Source organism: Cygnus olor, chromosome 1 (assembly GCF_009769625.2).
Source record: "Cygnus olor isolate bCygOlo1 chromosome 1, bCygOlo1.pri.v2, whole genome shotgun sequence".
Lineage (NCBI taxonomy): Eukaryota > Metazoa > Chordata > Aves > Anseriformes > Anatidae > Cygnus > Cygnus olor.
Genome location: NC_049169.1, coordinates 13,455,232 through 13,477,194, shown reverse-complemented (window position 1 = coordinate 13,477,194; position 21,963 = coordinate 13,455,232). Strand labels below are relative to the sequence as shown.

At 41.1% G+C, this 21,963-nt stretch overlaps 2 protein-coding genes across 3 annotated transcripts in view; one reads left to right on the top strand and one right to left on the bottom strand.

Moving 5' to 3' along the window:
• The window catches only part of SLC26A5 (solute carrier family 26 member 5), a 34,587-nt gene extending 24,802 nt beyond the window's left edge, over window positions 1–9,785 (top strand). The window contains exons 13-20 of one of the 2 annotated variants that reach the window (XM_040544574.1): window positions 873–968; window positions 2,295–2,401; window positions 3,574–3,643; window positions 5,118–5,210; window positions 5,914–6,036; window positions 6,909–7,088; window positions 7,361–7,415; window positions 7,961–9,785. In XM_040544574.1, coding sequence (XP_040400508.1) covers window positions 873–968; window positions 2,295–2,401; window positions 3,574–3,643; window positions 5,118–5,210; window positions 5,914–6,036; window positions 6,909–7,088; window positions 7,361–7,415; window positions 7,961–8,103 — 867 coding nt within the window. In that variant the 3' untranslated portion in view covers window positions 8,104–9,785. Of the gene's footprint in view, window positions 1–872; window positions 969–2,294; window positions 2,402–3,573; window positions 3,644–5,117; window positions 5,211–5,913; window positions 6,037–6,908; window positions 7,089–7,360; window positions 7,416–7,960 lie in introns of those variants that run through there. The other variant, XR_005816194.1, reaches the window with a different exon arrangement.
• Window positions 9,786–12,784: 2,999 nt separating this feature from the next.
• On the bottom strand, window positions 12,785–21,714 carry PSMC2 (proteasome 26S subunit, ATPase 2). Its single transcript, XM_040544573.1, has 12 exons — window positions 21,125–21,714; window positions 19,295–19,332; window positions 17,987–18,068; window positions 17,199–17,298; window positions 16,709–16,840; window positions 16,008–16,080; window positions 15,774–15,869; window positions 15,376–15,540; window positions 14,770–14,857; window positions 13,788–13,990; window positions 13,147–13,243; window positions 12,785–13,058 (listed from the first exon to the last, which is right to left on the bottom strand). The coding sequence occupies exons 1-12, from the start codon at window positions 21,192–21,194 to the stop codon at window positions 12,901–12,903; spliced, it is 1,302 nt and encodes a 433-aa protein (XP_040400507.1). The 5' UTR covers window positions 21,195–21,714; the 3' UTR covers window positions 12,785–12,900.
• Between the last annotated feature and the right edge of the window lie 249 nt (window positions 21,715–21,963).

Genomic DNA, 21,963 nt, shown 5'->3' with positions numbered 1-21,963 from the left:
TAGGCATGGCATGTCAGTGAACAGAAGCCGGCTAGTATTGCTTAAAACAGAGTGAGGTGGATGATTAATAAGCAAATACAGTTAGGGCTTGACCCAGAAACCTTTAAATTTTGTATACGTTTTTGCTATAAGTTAAACTAGCAATGAATAAATATTTTGAAGGATCCAGCATGCTTTTTTTTTTTCCCTTTCTTTTGGTAATTCTTTTTAATATTGGCCATTCTAGACTCTGTCTGAAACACAAAACTGGTATCTTCAAATAATGTCCCTTGGATTACAGCATAAGAATTCTGGGAAGAGGTTAAAAAATTAAAAGAAAATAACAGATGAGTTGGGAAGGGTTGAGGCTGAATGATGGCTCAGCATGACAAGTTGCTTTTACTGCAGTTTTACTTATTTGTATAAAAATATGTTTTTGTGTGTAGATATATATTGATTTAAAAAATAAACTTGGTTCTCGTGTCATGCACAGGACAATATGCATTTCATTTATTTATTAATAAGAGTATGTTGGTTTACACCTACATGACTGTCACAGGAATTGTTGCAAGATATTGAAGAGAAACTTGAAGTTGAGATTATAGTCTAGCTACTTTAATGGCAATAGCACGAAGCTCAGGAATATATGATTTCTCTTGTAAGGAAAGAGTAAATCAAGCTGTGATGAATCTGGCTTGCCATTTCTGTGGCTGCTGGAAAAGTGTATCTCCACTGAACTTCTCAAAAAGTTGTTTTTTAAATGGACCATCTGTTCAGTAGACTTGTATCAGTTTTACAAAGCACAGAAAGCAATTTTTTTTTGATGCTTTGAAGTTCTTATTGGCAGTTGTTTTATTTTGCTTCTGAAAATAGCATTTGTGTAATATTCCTAGACAGTGCTAGCTGCAATTGTAATGGTGAACCTGAAAGGAATGTTTAAGCAGTTTGGAGATATTGCACACTTCTGGAAAACCAGTAAGATCGAACTGGTGAGTAATGTACAGCTCAGTGCATATATTTTCCTGTATTAAATGTGCTGCTGCTCTTCTTCCTATCCTCTAAAACAGGGTAGAAACTTATGGAGGAGTTACAGCTTGGTGTTGCTTTGCAGAAGAACATAAGACATTGAGTTGTAAGTACCCTAGGACAGTGATCCATTGCAGACAAGAATGTTTTTGTTGTCGTTCAACAACCTTTAACTCAGGTCAGAAGTAGTTAGCTGCGTTAAAAGCAAAGCTTGTGCAGTGTTGCTATAGGAACTGTACTGAATGCTGTGGAGAATGCCTGAGAAGAATTTGAAATAGATTAACAAAGGAAACTACTTGAAGGTATTTGTCATCTTTGAAGACAAACCAAAAACCTGTCCAAAGTAGTTTTCTGCATTAACTGGCAGCATGTTTGTTGTTGACCCAAAGCAAGAAGATCCGTAATTTGCAGCAGTGGCTGTTGAGACTGCCGTGCTTACTTCTGGGGGAACTCGGAAACGTGACAGAGACCACAACGTACAGACACATAGGTAGTCTTTGACCATGTGAAGCAGATAAGCAACTTCAGGAGTTACTTGCCATCATATATATCATCATTTCCAAGACTCCAGACAACCAGAGAACTAGATCCTTGAGATTATCAGAAGTAAATGATGATCTCAAGAAGTAATGTTCACATTTTGGCTGAGCTGCTCTGTACAATCTGAGGAGCTGTCCCTCTGGCTCAGAAAGGCAGCTGGTAGTTTTCTATATGGTATGACACACACAACTTAGCACATGTAAAGCATTCGGTTCTCCCTTTTTCAATAGCAAGCTCCTCTGACTTTTTCCTGATTCCCTTCCATGCAACAGTTTGTCTCCTCCGGAGGAACAGAGAGAGTTGTTCTGGAGTTCTTAGGGCCATCCTTCTGTGTGTATTTTATACATACAGCTGACAGTTCACGCTGCAAAATACCAGGGTTTGCAACATGGCCAGTCCTACTGCTCAGAAAAAGATGGCAGTAAAGGAGAGCTACTTTTGCAGGCCCTGCTTTTTTTTTTTTTTAATCCTACAGTGTTGGGAGTCTGAGAGTAACACATCATTCCTTGTAAAACAGGACTTAGGGTGTTAATTAATAAGGGATGATTTGTCAGACGTTATGTTAGTGCATCTTGAGCATCTATGCCCTTCTCAAAGGTTAAGGCAATTGTAGTCTGCTATCATGATGACTTGCATTGTAGCCTGGTCCTGAACAGAAGAGATGCACAGGCTTCAGTCTGGCTTACGCTATTGTGTTTGCTTTCAACAGAAAGGGATGCATATTAATTCGGAGCTTTTCTTTCCTTTAGGCCATCTGGGTGGTAGCTTTTGTGGCTTCTCTCTTCCTGGGACTAGACTATGGTTTGCTTACTGCAGTAACGTTTGCAATGATAACCGTTATTTACAGAACACAAAGGTCAGATTTCTTCTTTATAAAATTAGTGTTTGTTGGTCTTCTCTGCGGTTTTTGTTTGTTTAAGGAATGCAGATAAGCAGTAGGCCTTTCCACCCCCTTCAGCTGCATGCAGCATAGAAACTGCTTCATAATGTAGGTCATGCAGGGCATAACCCCCTTGATCCAGGGGTTCAAATTCTGTTTTTCTGAGAACAAAATTTCTGGAAATCATGAGACTCACAACTTCAATAATAAAGAGATAATTTTAGATTTCCTAATCTTATTTACATTGTCTTTAATGCCTGGAATTCAGAACTTGAAGCCTGCTGGACGAGAGACGTTCATTAAATGTTTACATTTTGTGTGCACTGTCTCAGTACAGAAGAAGTTGTCAGATTATCACTAGCTAAATGTTTAGGTGTTTTATAAGAAAGATCTAATTCACCATGAAAAGCATCCCCACCCTTCAGGTTTTTCAAGTCACTTCTTGCTCCCAAATCAAAACTTCTACTGTGAAGCTTTCCGGATCTAGAGCAGAATGATTTCTTGCATGTGTGGATAGGATTTCACCTGTTACATGAGGCTTCTAGGCTCAATGCTTTGGATATCTAGATAGAAAATCTACAAAAGTGTTGGTTTCCATCCCCATCGGAATGAAACCACACTGTGAAATTTCCATTCTGCCTAAATAAGAGTATTCTTCTGCCAGCTGTGTATGGCTTGGTCCTTTTAACCAGAGCAGTGATGTATTTTGCTGTCATACGGCCTCTGAGTTGGGGATGTTCAGCTTCTCAGGCACGCTTGTCCCAGGAGCAGAATGGCTTTTTGAAATTGAAGCACGGTTTGTGCCAGTGTGAGCTGCCGTATTTATAAGATGGTCAATGGAGTCGCACCAGTTTACACCAAAGAAAATTTACTCTGTAACTTTGCAGGTCCATGCTTTTCAGCAAATGACAACATCACGGTGCTAAGTTTCCAAATTGTTTCTGCATTGACAGAAGCAAACTTGACTCGTCACCAGATGGCCCCTCAGTTATGTGCCTTCCCCAAGCTGCCCGCTGCATTTGACCATGCTTAGATAAACCTGTAGCAAACAGAACAACTATTTAAAATAAATTTCAACCTGTATTAAGCACTCACTTCTCCAGTTTATGAGTGATAATACTGAAACAGTTGTTTCTATTTCTCTCCAGACCTCAATACAGAATCCTCGGTCAGATTCCTGACACAGATATCTACTGTGATGTGGAAGAGTATGAAGAGGTAGGAGTGTATTCTTCTGCCTTGAACAGTTCTATGCATTGGAACAAAGATAACGGTGGCAATTGGCTGCTTAACCCCACCACACTGCATATTTAGAGCTGTCTGTTCAGCATGCACCTGTGTTATGCTTGGGAGAAGAAAATAAATTTAATGTTACTAGTAAAAGCCGTACTGTTCAACGTGCTAGCTTTTGGTCCTGTGTGTACATTTAACCAGGAGGTGATCAAAAGAAGCCTTTGTACTAGTTACATGGTACTAGCTAGTACAAAGTGGTAAGACTTACAGAAATACCTCTGCTAAACCTGCTGTGTAGTCAAATGTATACAAGACCACCTGCTTTAGTTGTGTGGCAGTATTAAATGAAACGTGCAGATAGCAGGACCCAAATGGTTGTGTTCTTTAGCATTGCACAAGCTGTTCACAACAGCATCTCCCTGCCTCCACCCATGCCCTGACGATTAAACATGATTGGTGACACAATTGCTTGCCATGCATTCAGCTTCTTATAAATGCAATTTTGTTCAACCAAAAGTCGGTGATGGCAGTATATTTTGTGAATATAATGGATTTAACCATGCTGCATTTATTGGCAAACAGCAGCTATGATTTCCTGCACACTCTGTCATGTTCTCAGAGATGCTGCTATGAAGATTACAAACCCCTTTACTCAGGAGCCAGTCTGTAAAAAAAATACGTGAAAAAACCATGCTGTAATCTGAAAGCATTCTCTCACCAACAGTGCTGCTTTGAATATTATACGAAGCAAAAGTTTATGCGGGCATGTTTATAGCTCTAAACAAAGAAGAGGAAACTCAGCTTTTGTTATACTGAATGCAGTTTGCATTTCCTACTCCTGTACAAAGATGGGGCTGGTAGCGTATGGCAGGCTGTATCTCTGCTGCTGCTCAGATCATTTTCATGTAAAATGTCAGAGTGCAGGCTGCTCAGAGATCGCTTCATTTAAAGTAAAGGAAAGACGTGATATTAAGATCTATGAAAAGGTGTGTTTAAAACCAAAGATTCCTAAAGGCTAAAACTAAAGGCTCTCGTTTTGGTAGCTGAGGACACAATAAAGAAAGAGAAGGAAGTTATGCCTGTAGATAGGGAGGCAAAAAGGAAGCCTTCCTAGATCTGCATGATTTCCTCGCGTTAATACCATCTGCAGAGAGCAACATCAGAGAACTGAATACTAAATTCCTTTTTATGGCTGTACATTTCTTCATTATAAACAGAAGAAGTGTCACATGGCATTGATTCAGTGCAGTATGGCACTTAGAAAGGTGGACACACTGATCTTCTAACTGGCTTTGCTCACAACAGTGCTGACCATCTTTGATACATACCGATAGCCATCCAGGGTTGGCTGTTGGGCTGCATGTATGAGTAACACCATGTCCTGTGATCATCCATACAGGTGCTTTTCTTCTAGAGCAAGCAATACCTAACTGTGAACATCCATTTTTTTTTCCCTTAGGTTAAAGAATGTCCTGGTATAAAAATATTTCAAGCTAATGCATCACTTTATTTCGCCAATAGCGAGTCGTACACAAGTGCACTGAAGAAAAAGGTGAGCGAAGCAAAATCTTTAATACCTGTTCCTTGAAAATTCAAAACATCTTTTGAAACATGCCCTTTAGCATAGCCCCTAATACAGTGTTTCTCAGCCTGTCACCTCTGGTATGATATGAGAAGATGCGAGAAGGTGACCCTCCGGCCAACTGCAGATCATCTTAGCAAGCAACAAGATGGTGGGAGGGAATAAAGAGCATACAGAGCATGCCCCGCCTCCTGCCTGACCCACGTTGGACTGGGTGGGACTGGCAGTAGCAGAGCTAGCTAAGGACAGAACTGCCTGGCCTGGTAGCGATTACACTCGTACTAACTTGTGAAAAATTTTTCTGTAGCTTCCATGACGAGTCTTGTACAAAACAGGTGGGTGGTACTTCTCCACAAAGCAAGAGGTATTAGCAATTTATGTCCAAGTGCACTTCTCCCGCCTCTGCTTTCTGCACTCAAATCAGCATTCTGTTGAAATATGGCACCTCTGATCTCGAGAGAAGAATGTGATGCATCTCTTCCTCATCTTGTTAACATAGTGCTTGCGAAGATTATTCCTTCTTTCTTTATACTGTTCTCACCCCCACCAAGGGACACTGAATAATGCAGGCTTCTTTAAAATTTATGATAGTGATGAATTCAGTGCTAATTGGTACTGCAACGTCATCCTAACAAGCTGGATCTTGTCTGATCATGGTTTCTTTTCATGGCAGACTGGAGTGGACCCTTGTGCCATATTAGCAGCAAGGAGAAAAGCGCAGAAGAAGCACGCCAGGGAAATAAAGAAGGCTAATGAACTCAAAAAGAAAGCTGTGTTGAAGCTAGTGAATTCTTCGGTAAATATTTACCTCTACTTTATCAGCTAACATGGTGCTTTTTGGTGTTACCATTCTCGTTTATACAAGGTACAGAGTGCTACTTGGGTAGAAAAACTTAGCGAACAAGCACTGTGCAGTGCGGACAGGCTACTAAGGAGCAGCGTAAGGATCAGAGGCTGGTGGCTGGATTGGATAGTTGTGTGGAACCTCAGTTACATTCAGATACCACGTTAGGGGAGCAGAGCTTTTCACACTGTCATAGTCTCAGCAGGGGTATCAGCAGAAGGTGGAGGGATCCAACCTTTGCCACTCTCCCCTGCACATTAAGAATAATCATACAGAAATAAGACAAAAGAGAAGGTCCTGTAATAAATTTTGTTATCAGTTAAGAGGCGCCATCCGCACTGCTGATCCTGGCATGGGTAACTGAGGCAGGAGCATTCAGAAGGGTTGTTTGAAACACGCTTGTGCTTTTGTCCATGTTTAAATTCATCCCCTTGGTGGGAGCTGGTGGGTGCTTATTATCAGGGAAAACCAAGCAAATGCCTAAGTTTGGAGCCTGATCGCTGGCTCTTCCTCTTAACATGTAGACCTCAGCAGGATGCGCAGGGCTAAGGCAAGGAAATAGAGCAAAAGTATATGAACAGGTGCCTGAATTTGGAAGCAATGAGTAATTCACCCCCAAGATAATAGCTTTAAGCTGCTTGCATGTGACCGTAGAAAGGCTGGGTAGAGGAGACTAAGCCTTGATACAGATAAAGCCAGCCCCTGTAATGGTTTAGAGCTGTACACCTTTTAAAGGCTGGCAGAACAGCTGTGTATGGGGAGGAAGGGGACCTACACTGAAGAAGTATTGGCTATCATTTAGCTTTATTTGTCTTCTCTCACAGAGTAATGACGTGGAAGGAAGTGTAAAACATGAGATAGCAAACGATGAGTTACCTGTAAATGGAAAATCTCTTGATGAGCTTGAACACTTCGTGGAACCCAAAACAAACATCCACTCTTTAATTTTGGATTTCACCCCAGTGAACTTTGTGGATTCAGTTGGAGCAAAAACATTAAAATCGGTAAGTAGGGCTTTTTTTTTTTTGTCAAAAACGAAAACAGAAAACATGTAAGTTAGGTACCTGGTAGGGAACCTGTCATCACAGGATGTAAATGTCAACTCAGATACAATCCAGTATCTCACACAATCAGTTTTAATTCTGTAGCTCTGTAAGTTTCAGCTCAATACTGGGGAATGTGGAACGTGCGTCTCTCACAGTAACTTGCTTACATCTTCCAGAATCACGATGTGCATAATGATAATGTGTTTAACTTCAACTTAACTCTATTGCAGATTATAAAAGAATACAAAGAAGTTTCAGTCCGTGTCTGTATTGCCAGCTGTAGCGGTGAGTTGAGTTTTTTTGTGAATCTGTGGGAGAGATTGTGTTTTATCTCTTGCCCTCTGTCCCTGAGTTTTCTCCTGCCAGTTGCCTCAGTAGTATCAGTGCTTATTTTGCATAACATTGAACTAAAATTCAATTTGAGGAAGAGCAAACCCATATGGATTAGAGCCTTCACTTCAGTGTAAGTGGAGTGCTAATGTAACGAGTTTTCTGAGGACTAGATCCTGCTCCCATCTCTTCCAGCTGGCAAATTGTAAATGGTGCACCTAATATTGTACCTTGAATTTGTTGTAAAAGCGTAGTAAGAAAAGCCTGCAGTGTTCCAAGTTTCTGATATTTGGAATTGTAGCATTTTCAGCCAAGAACAGGCCTCTCTGTATGACTGGGAAAGAGAATTACTTTTTCGGAGTAGAAGTATAATGTGATTCATCCAGATATTTTAAATGTTTTAAGTAATGACAAGAGAACAACTTGTCATTTTCTTGAGATACTGTTGTCTTCCATCTTCTAGTTTTATGTACTGATTCCATAATTGTTTTATTTTGTAGGCCCTGTTATGAATGAGCTGACGAGACTGAATTTTTTTGACAACACGGTAACAAGAGAGCTGCTCTTTCACAGTATTCATGATGCTGTCCTTGCTTGCCAAGTGAAACACAGGTCTGCTTCACAGACTGCCTCAGACCTCTGAGGATTGACATCTAGCAGAATGGAAGTCGGGTTTATGCTGATAAAGACTCTTTTCAAATATTTAATTTGCACAGTTTAAAGAGAGCCTAAGGCTATTTGTATCTACGGGTATAGGGTGGGGCTTTCTGTAGGAAGAGTGGACAAGGAATTTGGAAGCCTTCATGCTCTTGAATTTTTTCCTTCAATCAGGGTACAGCTTTCCAATGACATAAGCATAAAATTATGCAAGATGAGAAAATTCCTTGTAGTATGCTACAATCCGAATCTGATAGACAAGGTGACATTCCTATTCCTGTTGAGAAAATGGGCACTTTAACTCACTGCAAGCTGGGATCTTGCAGAAGAAAACTGTTCTGCAATTCCAATGCACTGTACCAGTGTCTTTACAGTTGGTTTTTTTTGTAGATTACTTTTAAGCCTGATGTCAACATCTGCATACAATAGATTTGTATAAAACTGTAATGATCTGCCAGCTGGATTAATGCATTCACACTGGTGGCATTAGCTGCTCCTGTTTTTAAATCTTGATGGTACAGTTGTTTTTTTAATTATCTAACCTGTCTCAACTATGCTGATCCTTTCGTTGCCTGAATATTTTTACTCTTAAGTGAATTTCATGTTAAAAACCCACTGTTTAATTATTACATTATCAATATGGTACTTCCACTGCCAAAACCTAGTTATACTTTCTAAAAAATAATACAGCTGGTTTTAAGCTAAAATTAATTTAGCTTCAGGTTTGAAGACAAAACTGGCTTAAGGCAGGAATGAGGTCTATTAAAATTACCTTAAGAACAGATGCCCTATATGCAGTTTCTGAAGCTGGAATAAAAAGGTAGACAAGGTCTAAAGTCTCAGTGGTCCAAAAAAAAAAGTACTTTCCCATTGCCTGAGATGTCTTTCTACCAGCACTGCTGCTTCTGCCTCAGCTTTTAAGTGCTTTATGAAATAGATTTCAGTAGAACTCAAAAATGTGTTTGGGTATTTTTAATGAGTTGGTAGCTTGTTTTTTTTCTGTTGGCCTTACAACCTGGCCACTATGGTACTCTTTGACTTCAGGTGTGAGTCGCAAAATACGGAAATATAATTCAGGCAAAATAAATCTTCAGTGCCTGTATTCCCCTAACAACAATCAATATGAATCTGATCAAAGGTAGGAACCTGAAAGCATTTCTCTCTAAGTTATTTCAGTAGCACAGGGGCAGCGGAGGGGGGTCAAGTAACGTTTCGTTTAGCACCCTCAAAGCAAAGGTCCTGTGCATAAGGAAATTCAGACTACTTCCTCTCTTCTCAGTGCAGAACCTGCTACTTCTATTTTGGTTCAAACTGTTGCGCTTAGGGTTTGCTTCAAGTAAACTGAGTTTTCCAAGAACTGGGGGCAGTGAGGGAAGGTGTTTTCTTTCCTCGGACTCCCCTACCACTAGGAGCTTTCTGCATCAGAAGTTACTGCTTAGCTGGAGTTCAAAGTATGAATTGAATGCATGTTAACACAGTGTGTGTGTTTATTTAAAAAAAAAACTTTTTGGTACATTTTATAATGTTAACTAGTTTAACAAGCCTTTGTATCTACATACAGTATATTTTTCTACTTTCAGCTTGTTGCAGCTTCAGTTTTTAACTATGTAGTCTCTTCAGTTCACATCAAAATCTTGTCAACTTCTAAAATAAAGTGATTATCATGACTTATCAAAATTCTCCACTTTGTCTTAGCAAGACACGGTATGCAGGACAAGCCAACATCCCAGGATGCAATTGCCTGTTGTTAAGGGGTGGGCTGGGAAGAATAGACTAGACTAGACTAGTTCAGCTGGAAGAACCTTCAACAATGAAGTCCAACTGCCTGACCTCTTCAGGGCTAACCAAAAGTTAAAGCATGTTATTCCTCGCTAGGAAGACCATTCCAGCATTTGAACACCCTAAAAGCAAAGAAATATTTTGTGATGTCCAATCTGAACCTCCCCTGGTGCAGCTCTGTGCCATTCCCCCCATCCTGTCATCGGGTACTGGGAGCAGAGACCAGCACCTCCCCCTGCACATCCCCTCCTCAGGAGGCTGCACAGAGCAATGAGGCCACCCCTCAGCCTCCTGTTCTGGGTGTCCTCAGCCTCTCCTCACAGGACGTGCCTTCCTGCCCTTGTACAAGCTTTGTTGTCCTCCTCTAGAGGCTTTTGAGGAGTTTAATGTCCTTTTTATAACATAAAGCCCAGAAGTGCACACAGTATTCAAGGTGAGGTCACACCAACTACATGCAGTGGAAGACTCGCCTCTTTTGACCGGCTGGCTGTGCTGTGTAATGCACCCCAAAATGGTTTGCCCTTTTGGCTGCCAGGGCAGGCTGTAGCTCGTGGTTAACTGATGCTGCTCCCAAGACAAACACCTACCTCACGGCTGTGTGACACCATATGAGCAAACGTGTGTGCTTGGGCTAGAACAATACTACAGGTTGGTCTCTCGACCGGATTTTTTACAGCCCTGCTGAGGGAAAAGACAATCTTAAGGTCAGCCCAGAGAGTTTCGAGATTTCCTGTATGCTAACCTAGTTCAAAAAAGAGGTGAGGGGAAGAAAAAGTGATACAGTAGAGGTGTCTTCTTCACGCAGTTTTGGCCTGCATTACTCACCGTTTAGAGCTGAGGAAACGTTCCCCATGTTAGGGTTATCAGCCTGCTTGCGTTCTTCATCTTAGCAGCACTCAAGTGCTGCCATGAGCCACGTGGATACGTATCTGCACTCACGTTTGTTCGCAGCTCTTCACCCTCCTGGCTCCAGCATAAGACCCTGTCTGCGCCAGGCGCCACCACGACGCAATTGATGCTGCATTTCCCCTGCTGGTAGCAGCGGCTGCTTTTCCTGGTGAGCTGCTGGTGGGGGATCAGCCTGTGTGGGGCTGGTACTGTGCAAGCCCCTCCTAATTACTAGCAGCATCGCTGGTAATTCAGCCAGTAAAATAAAATTTGGAAGCTTTTTACTGTTTTTACTGTGCTTTGCTGCCACCAGCTGAGCCAGTGCTCTCCAGCCTGTCACTGAGAAGTAAACTGATTTCCCTTCTGCTGAGGGACAGGCTGCTATTTAGATAGCAAGACATTTAAATCCCACCTTAAGCTTGTCAGTGCTAGGTTAAACAAACCCACATCCTTTTTCCTCTCCCCTTTGCCTACATTCAGATGCTCACTGCCGAAGCCTCACCACAGCAAACAGCACTGAATAGCCTAGGTCCTGTTTGATGTTGAGATGCCGCTTAACGCTGAGAACAATATTCCCTTCTCCCTACTTTTTTTGCAAGAGCCCTCATGATAATTCAGGATACAAGCTCCAGCTTCTTCCTACATATTTCACTCACCCTTCTTAAATAAAAGGTACATTTCATTTCAAGCACTGTACTTCCAGACATAGTCAGTCACTGCTGCTTTCTGAGCTACTTTCCTCTCTGGCTCAAAATGAAAAAATTGTGTCCTACCACTATACCTGCACCCTACCTCCACAAAAAAAAAAAAAAAAGTTCTTACAAAAATAACACATAACCACCGAGATCAATTTTTAAATCAGATATGCACAAAACCACCAGACTGTCTAAAATTATTTATGAAGATACTGACACTTGGACCAGAAACCTAAAAAAAAAAAAATAAAAAATGTACTGCATAGGTTCTTTCCCTACTACACACACTTCTTTCCAAAATAAAAAATAAAAAAAAAAATTAAAAGTTATCTTGAAATTAAGCCTGATAAAACTTCTCTCACTGTCAAGATAAAACTGTTCCCAAAAAGCTTTACATTCCCAGGTGTTTCTTCAAGCTCTTTTTTTTTTTTTCTAACTCACTTTTCATAGCTTAATGCAATGCCTGAAAAAGGTGAAATGGAAGTATGTTGCTTTTCAGTGACCAAGCTGTGCAGCTCTGGAAGAACATGCCAGATAAATAAATATCAACCTTTTAATCTTATCTGCGGCCACCAACTGCAAGCTATTGCCCAGCTACTGAAGCATCAGGACCCTATCAGGGTGACCCTGTGTGTAGTAACATCCTAGATAAGTAATACGACATATCAAAGTACTCCCTAGTGGATTTAGACTGATGTCAAACTTGAAGTTTGGTGGGTTTTTTTAGAGCAGGAATGAGAGAAAACAATCTTTATTTCCTTAGTGTTCTGAAATTGCACTCACTTCTTCCTTCCTCTTGATGCAACACTTACTATTGCGTAAGAAACAGCAGAATCGCTGAAAAAGGGATGAAGAAAACTTTTTTTTTCCCCCTGTAGTGTGGTTATGGTAGTACCAGAGTTCACCCACGGAGAGAAAACAGAGCCCTTCACGTCTTCCCTAAGCTTGGCAGTGACTGACCACTAAGCACCTGAGCTGAGCTATCTGTGCTTTCTCCTTAGCTCAACATTTGCACTTTCTTTTGTCCTTTTCTTGGGACACACCTACACCTTGCTGCTTAGCATCAAGCATTTCTGAGCACACCCAGACACACTGCAGTTACTTTGGGATCTTTCATCGCTTCCCCAGCTTAGACTCTTAAGTTTTGGGGTGTAAACGGTGACTGGGCATCTGAACTCAAGATTTCTAACGCTGCTCAGGTATCCACTTAAAAATACATTGCTGGTTTAGGCTGTGTTGTTAGACTTTTCTACGGCAGCAATACTCCACTAAGTGTAGAACACATTCATAAGGAAATCCCACCTGTTGTTTGGAATATTTCATTTATTTCTTGCTTCCAAGAACAAGATACGAATGACTACATGTGGATTTTGGTTTCACAGAAAGTTAAACTACAGAAAGATGAAAATCTTTCCAAGGTATTAGTTATAGGTCATGTAGCGGGGAGTAGCACTGAACTTCGCGTAGGATTTAATGACTTTGTTCACTGCTTCTAAGAAGTCTTTCTCAGTTGCAATTTTTCGACGTGCTCTGATCGCAAACATGCCTGCCTCTGTGCAGACGCTGCGAATCTCAGCTCCTTTAAAAGAAAGGGACAAATGAATTCAACACTGACCACCAGTGGAAAGGAAGCATATGGAAAATATTTTTAAAAAATTTCAACTCACCTGTGCTATTAGGACACAGTCGAGCCAACAGCTCAAATCTTATGTCCCTTTCAACACTCATCGAACGAGCATGTATCTTGAATATGTGAGTTCGCCCCTGAAAAAGAGCGGATAGAAGTGTTCATGCTGCAAAAAAGGTGATGACTTGACTTGCTCTCAGCATGTAGCTGTCCTCTTCTACAGCGAGGACAGATGGAAAATGATAGTTAGGTAGGAAATAAGAGTTTTATTTCTTATCTCTGGACTAGAATACTTAAGCAATGGAAAACTACCTGTCCATGAAACTGAGTTAAGAAAGTAACTAACAGCTTTAATGGTAGAAGTACCTAAAAGGAGCTAACTAAAACACATTCCAACTAAACTACTAAATCATGGAACCAGTTAAAGGATTATTTATCTATTCAATCAGAAATATACGGTATACATAGCTACAGCTTCCCTGCCAAGGATGGAATTTGTGCAGTGGGGGAAAACCTTCTTTGGCACATCTTTATTCTCCCAGATTTCTATGTCGCTTCACGTAAGAGTGCTGCTTTTGTTAACTCTTGTAAACTGCTTCCAAATAGTAATGCCCTAACTGAAGAAACACTCAAAATCAGAACACTCAGAATAGATTTGACAGTGAAAGAAAGCATTCTGACCTCAAGATCAGGCAAGCTGAACTCTATCTTCCTATCCAACCTCCCAGGCCTCATCAGTGCTGGATCCAGAGTATCAGGTCTGTTTGTAGCCATCAGCACTTTGATGTTGCCTCGTGGGTCAAAACCATCCAACTGGTTGATCAGCTCCAGCATGGTGCGCTGCACTTCGTTGTCACCCCCAGCCCCATCATCGAAACGAGCACCTGGAGAGAGAGAACAGGAGAGAAAACACAGAGTAAGAGAGGGACCTTCAGAGCAGGCAGACATCAAAGCTGCTGTATATAAGACAACAGGAAAAATACATCTAAATTACATACAAATATTTGTGATGAGTTCATAAAAAGGTGCGAGGGGATTTGTTGAAAATGACACATTTAAAAAAAAAGTGATTGGTGCTATCTGTCAGTTATAATAAATGTTGTATCTTCATCCTTGATATTAAAGGGCCTATATCCTTGCCTAATAACTGACCAAACTGCTGAAATGTATAAATGCATTTTGGTGTTTTTTTTTCTGTTTGTTTCTTTTTTTATTATTATTTACATCCTCTCAACCAAAATCCTCCCCACTTGTCTGTGAAAATACGGTTCTACTTTCAAAGGACTGAAGTACTTCCTTTGGGAGGAAATAAAAAAAAAAAACAAACATAATTTTTAGACAGTGATAAAGATTTAGTATGTAGCCTAGAATCTGAAGGTGGTTTAAGTTAACAGTACTTTTTCCAAATACAATCGAGAAGTTTTTACTAAAGTTTAAATAACCTGGGTGTTACAAACATGCAGAAATGACTTCACGTCTGGGCTAAATATGTTCAGGCTATGTAAACCACCTCTTGATAGCTTCCCAGACACAGTATGTGCTGGTAGTATTTAGGTATTTACAAGCAAGCTTCTTGAAATGCAGCAACAAGGATAAAGAATTACAACAAAAAGAAAATCTGAAAGTTCTCATATGAGAGTAAAGCTATCTACTACAAACATACCTCCAATGGCATCAATTTCATCAAAGAATATGAGACAAGCCTTTTTAGTTCTGGCCATTTCAAAGAGTTCACGAACCATTCGAGCTCCCTGAAAGGAAAAAGAAAAAAAAAACACACACACACCCCTCAAAGTTTTATTATAGATTCAAGGCACATTAAAGGAAAACCATCACAGTTTTCATGCCTCCAAACAATTCTAAGTTTCTAATGATAAGACTTTATTTGTACAAATATATATATAACCAGAAATTCATAAATCTTAAAGCAATTTATAAAGGAGAGAAGAGACAGATTACTACTCTTAAATTCAGAAGTAGTCCAGATGAAGTCATTTACCTCAGGGCCAACTGAAAAGTAAGTGGCACAGTTGGGACCAAAATCCTCATTCTAGAGTCCTCCAAACCACAGATTAAACTCTGCACTGCAAAATCCATTTCGTTGGTGACAGTATAGCTCAGGTGTTATAACTGATTGCCTGACACTCCTTCTACCCCCTTCTGCCTCCAGCACGCTAGATCATCCATCCATCATATCTACGAGGGTGCCCGGTCCCCACAGCTGCAGCTCTGCAATTCACTCCACACTCCATTAAGCATTTGCTCTTACCTCTCCCACGTACTTCTGCACCAACTCGGATCCAATTACTCTGATGAAGCAGGCATCAGTCCTGTTAGCAACAGCACGAGCACAAAGCGTTTTGCCTGTACCAGGTGGCCCAAACAAAAGCACTCCTTTGGGAGGCTCAATTCCAAGGTTCACAAATCTTTCAGGCTGTAATGGTGGGAAACAGAGGGCATCAAAGATAATGTGCCAAGTAAGAAAATCATTAATGACGAGCAATACAAATGAAACTAGACTGGATTTCATTTGTTAAAACTAGACCTCTTTTCATTTAGTTATTTACATTCAGCTACATTACCTTTTTTTTTTTTTTTTCTTCAAATGCTAACAGGTGACCAAAATAGTTTTAAAATAACAGAAGTTTAAATCTGGAGGTAACTTACATGAAGCAGAGGGGTTTCAACCACCTCTCTGAGCTTTTCAATCTGCTCTTTACAACCACCAACATCACTGTAAGTGACATCTGGTTTTTCTTCCACCTGCATAACAAAAAGGTAAATGAGAAGTTAACAGCCTGATGCTGCATAACTCTAGGCTTTCAACAGCCCAGAACAAAATCCAAAGAAACTAAAATTACAAGACAGAACAAAATCATAATAAGCAAAGGCAGTTCTCACTTGCATCATGGTGACTGTGGGATCAATCTTTGGAGGCAAAGGGATGTGGATTTGATACTTGTTTCTGTCCACCCTGGTGAGAAGAAATAAAGAATATTTATTTTAGCAAGAGTTAATTAAACTGCTATGTAGAAATAACTCTGTAAAGATGAAGCTGTATTTTCAAACTATTCTTTTCTCTGGCATCGAGATAACCCAGCCCTCAAAGCTAATAGTCAGATGGGCTAGAAACTGGAATTTCTTCTGCAGGGAAGTTTAAGGTTTCCAAAAATATTAATTCCAAAATATTTTAAAAACTAAACTTTAAAATCTCCTGGAGACCAAACTGGTAAAATATTGATTCTACAGATAACTGGCTTCACCTCTTCAGCAAACATTTCCTGTAGCTGCTCTGCGTGTGTTTGTGGAGACAGTCAAAGAGAAAGCACACTGCTCAGGCTCCCTGAAAGCTGGGACTATCGGGGCCTACAGTGAAAGGTTTCAGTCCATAGTGCACTGAACTTGTTTTCAGCAGAATGAGATCAAAAACATTTCTAGCAGACCAGGCAGATAAGTTATTGTCTTCCAACAGAAAGACACTGTTGTTATGATTTCAACTGCTGTGAAAATATCAAGTGATGGTTGTTGATGTCAACCTAACGGATCAGATGAGAAAGCTTCAGTCTTCAGTAAAACTCTAAGAACACAAAGATTTTGCTTACCCAACTCTCATGCCTTCTTCTATGTCAGTAGGTGCCACCTGGTCACTGAGATCCACCACAAATTTGGCAAACTGCTTGACATTGATAATGTACTTGGGATCCTCGGAGTCTGCATTGATGATCTTTGTACACCTAATACGGAACATACAATTAACGCCATCGGGTAAACAATTAACTGCCCTGCTATTTCTGTAAGTACCAGGACACAGAGTGATTGTATTCTCCAAACATATTGAAAGAGCTATTGGACTTGTGATTCTATTATTATAGCATCATGCAATAATTATAGGAGTAAGTACAAGTGTGAAATATGTAACACACCATTACACCATCAAGCATAACACATTTGCTTTTTGATGTGATTGTCAGAAGTAGTCTCAATATGCACAGAATGTGAACCTTCTTTTAAAAAAAAAGTCTACATAAGTTATAAATCACATTTTTAACATTATGCAGCTCCACTCCAAAAATGAAGAAAGAGTGCACCCACCTGGCAACCTGTAATGGCTGCTCACTTTGGAGAGTTTGCTTATCTGCAGCCAGATCCCAAAGGGCAGGAGGAGCCAGGCCGGTGTCAGATTCCTTAATTCCTAGGTAAAACACAGACAGGCTGAGGAGGAAGACGCTAACTGGTACGTCAGCAACCTTTCACATACTGAGAACCCTACACATAAGTCTGCTGGAAGCTTTTTAAGATCTCTAAATAAACACACACACACCTCTAGTGAAAAACACATGCAAATCTCTTTAACGAGCTCCCTAAAGAAACTAGGACTATTGTGACAGTGCCAGGTGAATACACAAATGCCAGTCTATCCATTCCCTAATACAATTTTGCAGTATGAATAAAAACACGCAAACTTGGGAGAGATGACATAAGCATATTTCAAAAAGTTTCAGAAAAGGAGTGAAACGCTGCAAGTGTTTGCACTGAGGGAAAGCTTTAGTGCAAGATATCAGAAGCTAAGGGATTCAGACAGATGGAAGACCTTGTAAATCTTCCGAAACATGGATACAAAAATACCATCTCCATCATATATTTGAAAAAAATAAAAATACAAAAATCAAGGATTTTTTTTGATTAGACCTGCCTAATCAAAAATGAGACCACCACCTACAAAGTAAAAATCCCACATTAACAAATAAAGAAACGCATCCTTTCGGGAAAAATAACATTAATAAAATGAATGCAGAAGTTGTTTAAAATCAACTTCTTAAAACACCCATTTCGTTATATGTGTCCCTTCTACTGCAAGTTATGTTAAGAAGGAAAGATACCTGTGAGCTCATTGATTTTCTTAAGTAGTTGTTGGATATCATCTTCTACTTGCTTGATCTGCCTTGAGTACGTGCTCTGGCCCTGGAAAAGAAATATCGTGTTGATTTTGCAACTCAGATAATTCTTTATCTAGGAAAAAGTGCCAATAGCTGCTGAGCATCAAGATGTTCAAAAGACCGTCTTGGTATAATAAAAAACTATTGCTCACAAGCAAAAAAGACTGTATTAAGTTCCAGTAATAATAATTCCGCCCACCAAAAATAGAGTGCAGTTTCACAGTTCTGAGCTATGTGCAAGTGGAAATTTTTCCTATCTGTCAGATTCAAGGATTTGTTTTTCCTTTTAAACCTGTTCAGCCTTATTTTTTAACCGTTCTTTTCTCAAGCTTTAAAAAGGACTTTATAAAGATTATATACAGAAGTAGTTCTGCGTGCAGTAGCTGAATAGCACCAAATGAAAAATCATTTGTACAAGTGCTTTTATTACCTTATCCGACCTCTCTATCACCCACAGAATACAGCAGAAAGATCAAGTGGCAAATGAGAAGCCAGATTCTCACTGGTGATAAAATGCTTTACTATCTTGCCTTGCCTAACGCCAGCAGATCTGCATTTCCTTTACAAGATCTCCCTCGTATCAATCTGGCAACAAAAAAGATGCCACAGTGTGCTCAACCCCTATTTCAGAGTCCTTCCACAGTTGCAGAGTCAGTGTCAGTGAAATTCAGACTTCTGGCAAACATATTCAACTCTAGACATACACTAAACTGGAAGTTTCTTTTTTCTGAAGGGTCTTTAAACAGACCCACTGCACTTTCTGGCAGTGAAGGGAAGTTTGCATTTTAAGCCTTATTGTCCATGGAACACACCTCCCAGGATTATGCTATCCCTGATAAGCTCTGTGTATCCTTCACCAAGATTTTTCTAACTGCATACAAGCAAATTGGATAGAGTCTTAAAGAGAGTTCTTTATTTTAGGAAAATTGGCTACTTGGTGAAAAAGCCCTACTAAACCCTAGCCATTAGAGCCCCATGACAATCAGCTACAAGACCCACAGCAAAAATTTAAAAATACTTCATTAGCTCCAAGATAACTAGATTATTTTTAGGGTTGTGAGTTGGGTTTGGGGCTTTCTTGTTAGAAGGGAAAAGGGAGAAAAGATTTTGGCAGGAGAGAAAGGCAACAGCAGAAGCAGATCTGCTGACTATTCACTAAATACATATCCCTCCACTTGTGCATTCAATTCGTAACTGTTCTTTTTTTTTTTTTTTTTTCCTTTAACACTCTTGCAAATGTATGTTACTTACATAGGTTTTCAGCAAGGCAATATCTCCTTCATCCAGTGCTGAAACAAGACAGGAAAGACTTAGATTCCAGTTTTAAAAACAAAAACAGCAGCATCAATCCTGCTTCTGTAAGATGAAAATACACCTTTTTAAGTATGTTTACCTTCTTGTTATGTACAAATCCCCCAAAAGTGATTGAGTTGTTTTCTGTTAATTTATTGAAAAGATATAAAGTGTACCATCCAGAGCTCACATAAGTAAACTACTTAAACTCTGACTTGCTCAGAGTAGCTTGTTATCAATGACTGTACAGAAAAGGAATAGAAGAAATCAAAACTTCACCTTTTTAACCTTTTGGTTCTTCATGTTTAAGAATACAGCAATTAAAATCCAAATAACTTTTGCATAACCACTTTAATCACCACCATCTAGCAGTGCTGTCTCTCTCAAGTTGTGCAGCATGAGCAAAGAAAAACAACCATATCTAAGCTCACCTCAATAACAAAAAACTCCTGTGAACTAATAAAGCAGCCAGGAATCAATAACCACCATAAAGCTGATTTTTAATGGTATAAAATGTAAACATGAGAATGGTCGCACTAGACAAGATAAACAGTTTGGTCCTATATATATCGCTTCTCCAACAAGAAGGTCTATGATCATAGCAAATACTTAGTGACCTCCCGCTCCTGGGTCTTACGTTGTTATTAAAAGTCCTTAAAAGATTTTCTTTACACAAGCATTTCCTAACAACTCTTTGAACCCCTGTGAACTTTCAGCAACTTTTGGCAGAAAATGAAGGAAGGAATCCCCTGGTTTAACTCACATTGTGCTTCCTTTTACCTGACTTACACTTGGAATCTAAACATTTTACTTGGGCCTCTGAATTCGTGCATCAGATCAAGCACCATCAGCTTTTAAACGCCTAAGCTTTCACACTGAGTCCTGTCCCACAGGATTGCCCCAGTGAACTCCCTCCATGAAGAAAAACGTAACGATTACTGTTGGTGCCTACTTACTTCCACATCACTTGCAATTTAACAGACCTGTACCATTCCCTCTCCTGTTTCACCAAAGCTCTACCTTTTCAGACCAAATCCTAGTCTTCACCTTAAGCACCCTAGCATTTTGTTGTTCTCTCTCCTCTAATTCCCCTGTAGCCTTTTAATGACAGAGGGAGCCAAAGACACACAGCATGAAAGACCTGGGCACAGCATGTTTTACACAGCGTTTCGAGAAGACGTTTTTTGTGCCAATCCATATTTCTCCCCCGATTATTTGCACTACCCCATTGACTTTTTGGTATCTACTAAATGCTACCCTGCTATAATTCAAAAATCATTCTCGAGGGGGAGCAGTTCAAAGTCCATCATTGATGCCATATAGGCATGCTTTTTCCTCCAGATGTTATTACTTCGCAATTAACAACATGAACTAAACAGACAGGTGAAATCCACCCAGTGTGAGGAACAACTGGTGGCTTTCAGGCTGCGTCAGTGTCACCAGAGGGAATTGCTGCCCTGCTTTTACTGAAGTACTTATTGAAGGGTTGGGATCACAGGGAATTTGGGAGTGAGCTGTGAAGGATTCCACTCACGAAAAAAAGATAAATATCATGTTTTCTCATGTTGATCTTTCAATTACGCCACGTAGTAGCGAATCAGGCTTTCCAAGACCCTCTCCTCACAGAACCAGGCCGCACCGCGCAGATCTAACGCGTTTTTCCACGATTTTAACCCATTTTTCCCCCCTTTCAGCCGCTCCCCCCCGGGGCCCGGCCCCTCGGTGCGCCCTGAGGGAGCTGGGCGGGGGGCCTGGCGGGCTCTCCCCCGGCCGGCGGCGGCCCCTCACCGCGGATGGGCTTCTCCTCCTTCTCCTCCTCCTTCGTTTTCCGCTGGTCGGCGCCCAGGTAGTCCGGCATCGCGAATTTCCTCGCTTCCCTTCCTCCTTTCACCCTGCGGAAGGCCCGGCGCTGCTGTGTAACGCTTCCGGGGCTCTGCTGCTGCCTCCTCCTCCTCTTCCTCCTCCTCCTGTCCCTCAGTCGGGCTGCTCCCTTCCCTCCCTTCCATCCCCCTGTGTTTCTGAGAAGAACGGTCCCCCCGTAACCCCCCGGTGTGATGGTTTAGGGGGTGCCCCCCCCCCCCGTGTGATGGTTTAGGGGTGTGATGGGACATGGAGGCCCTGGAGCGTGCCCAGAGCAGGGCTACGAAGCTGGTGAAGGGCCTGGAGCACAAGTCCTGTGAGGAGCGGCTGAGGGAACTGGGGTTGTTTAGTCTGGAGAAGAGGAGGCTCAGGAGAGACCTTGTTGCGCTCTGCAATAAGAAAGGAAGGTGTGGGGAGCTGGGGGTCGGCCTCTTTTCGCATATAACTAGCGACAGGACTAGAAGGAATGGCCTCAAGTTGCGCCAGGGGAGGTTCAGGCTGGAAATGAGGAGGCATTTCTTCTCAGAAGGAGCAGTCAGGCACTGGGACGGGTTGCCCAGGGAGGTGGTGGAGTCACCGCCCCTGGGGGTGTTCAAGGAGAGGTTGGACGTGGTGCTTAGGGACATGGTTTAGCGGCTGATGGTGGTAGGGGGGTGGTTGGACCAGACGATCTGGGAGCTCCTTCCCATCCCTACCGACCCCCAACGCTGCTATGATTTAGGGGGGATCCCCCCCGTCCCTTAACCCCCCCCCCCCCCCCGCTCCGT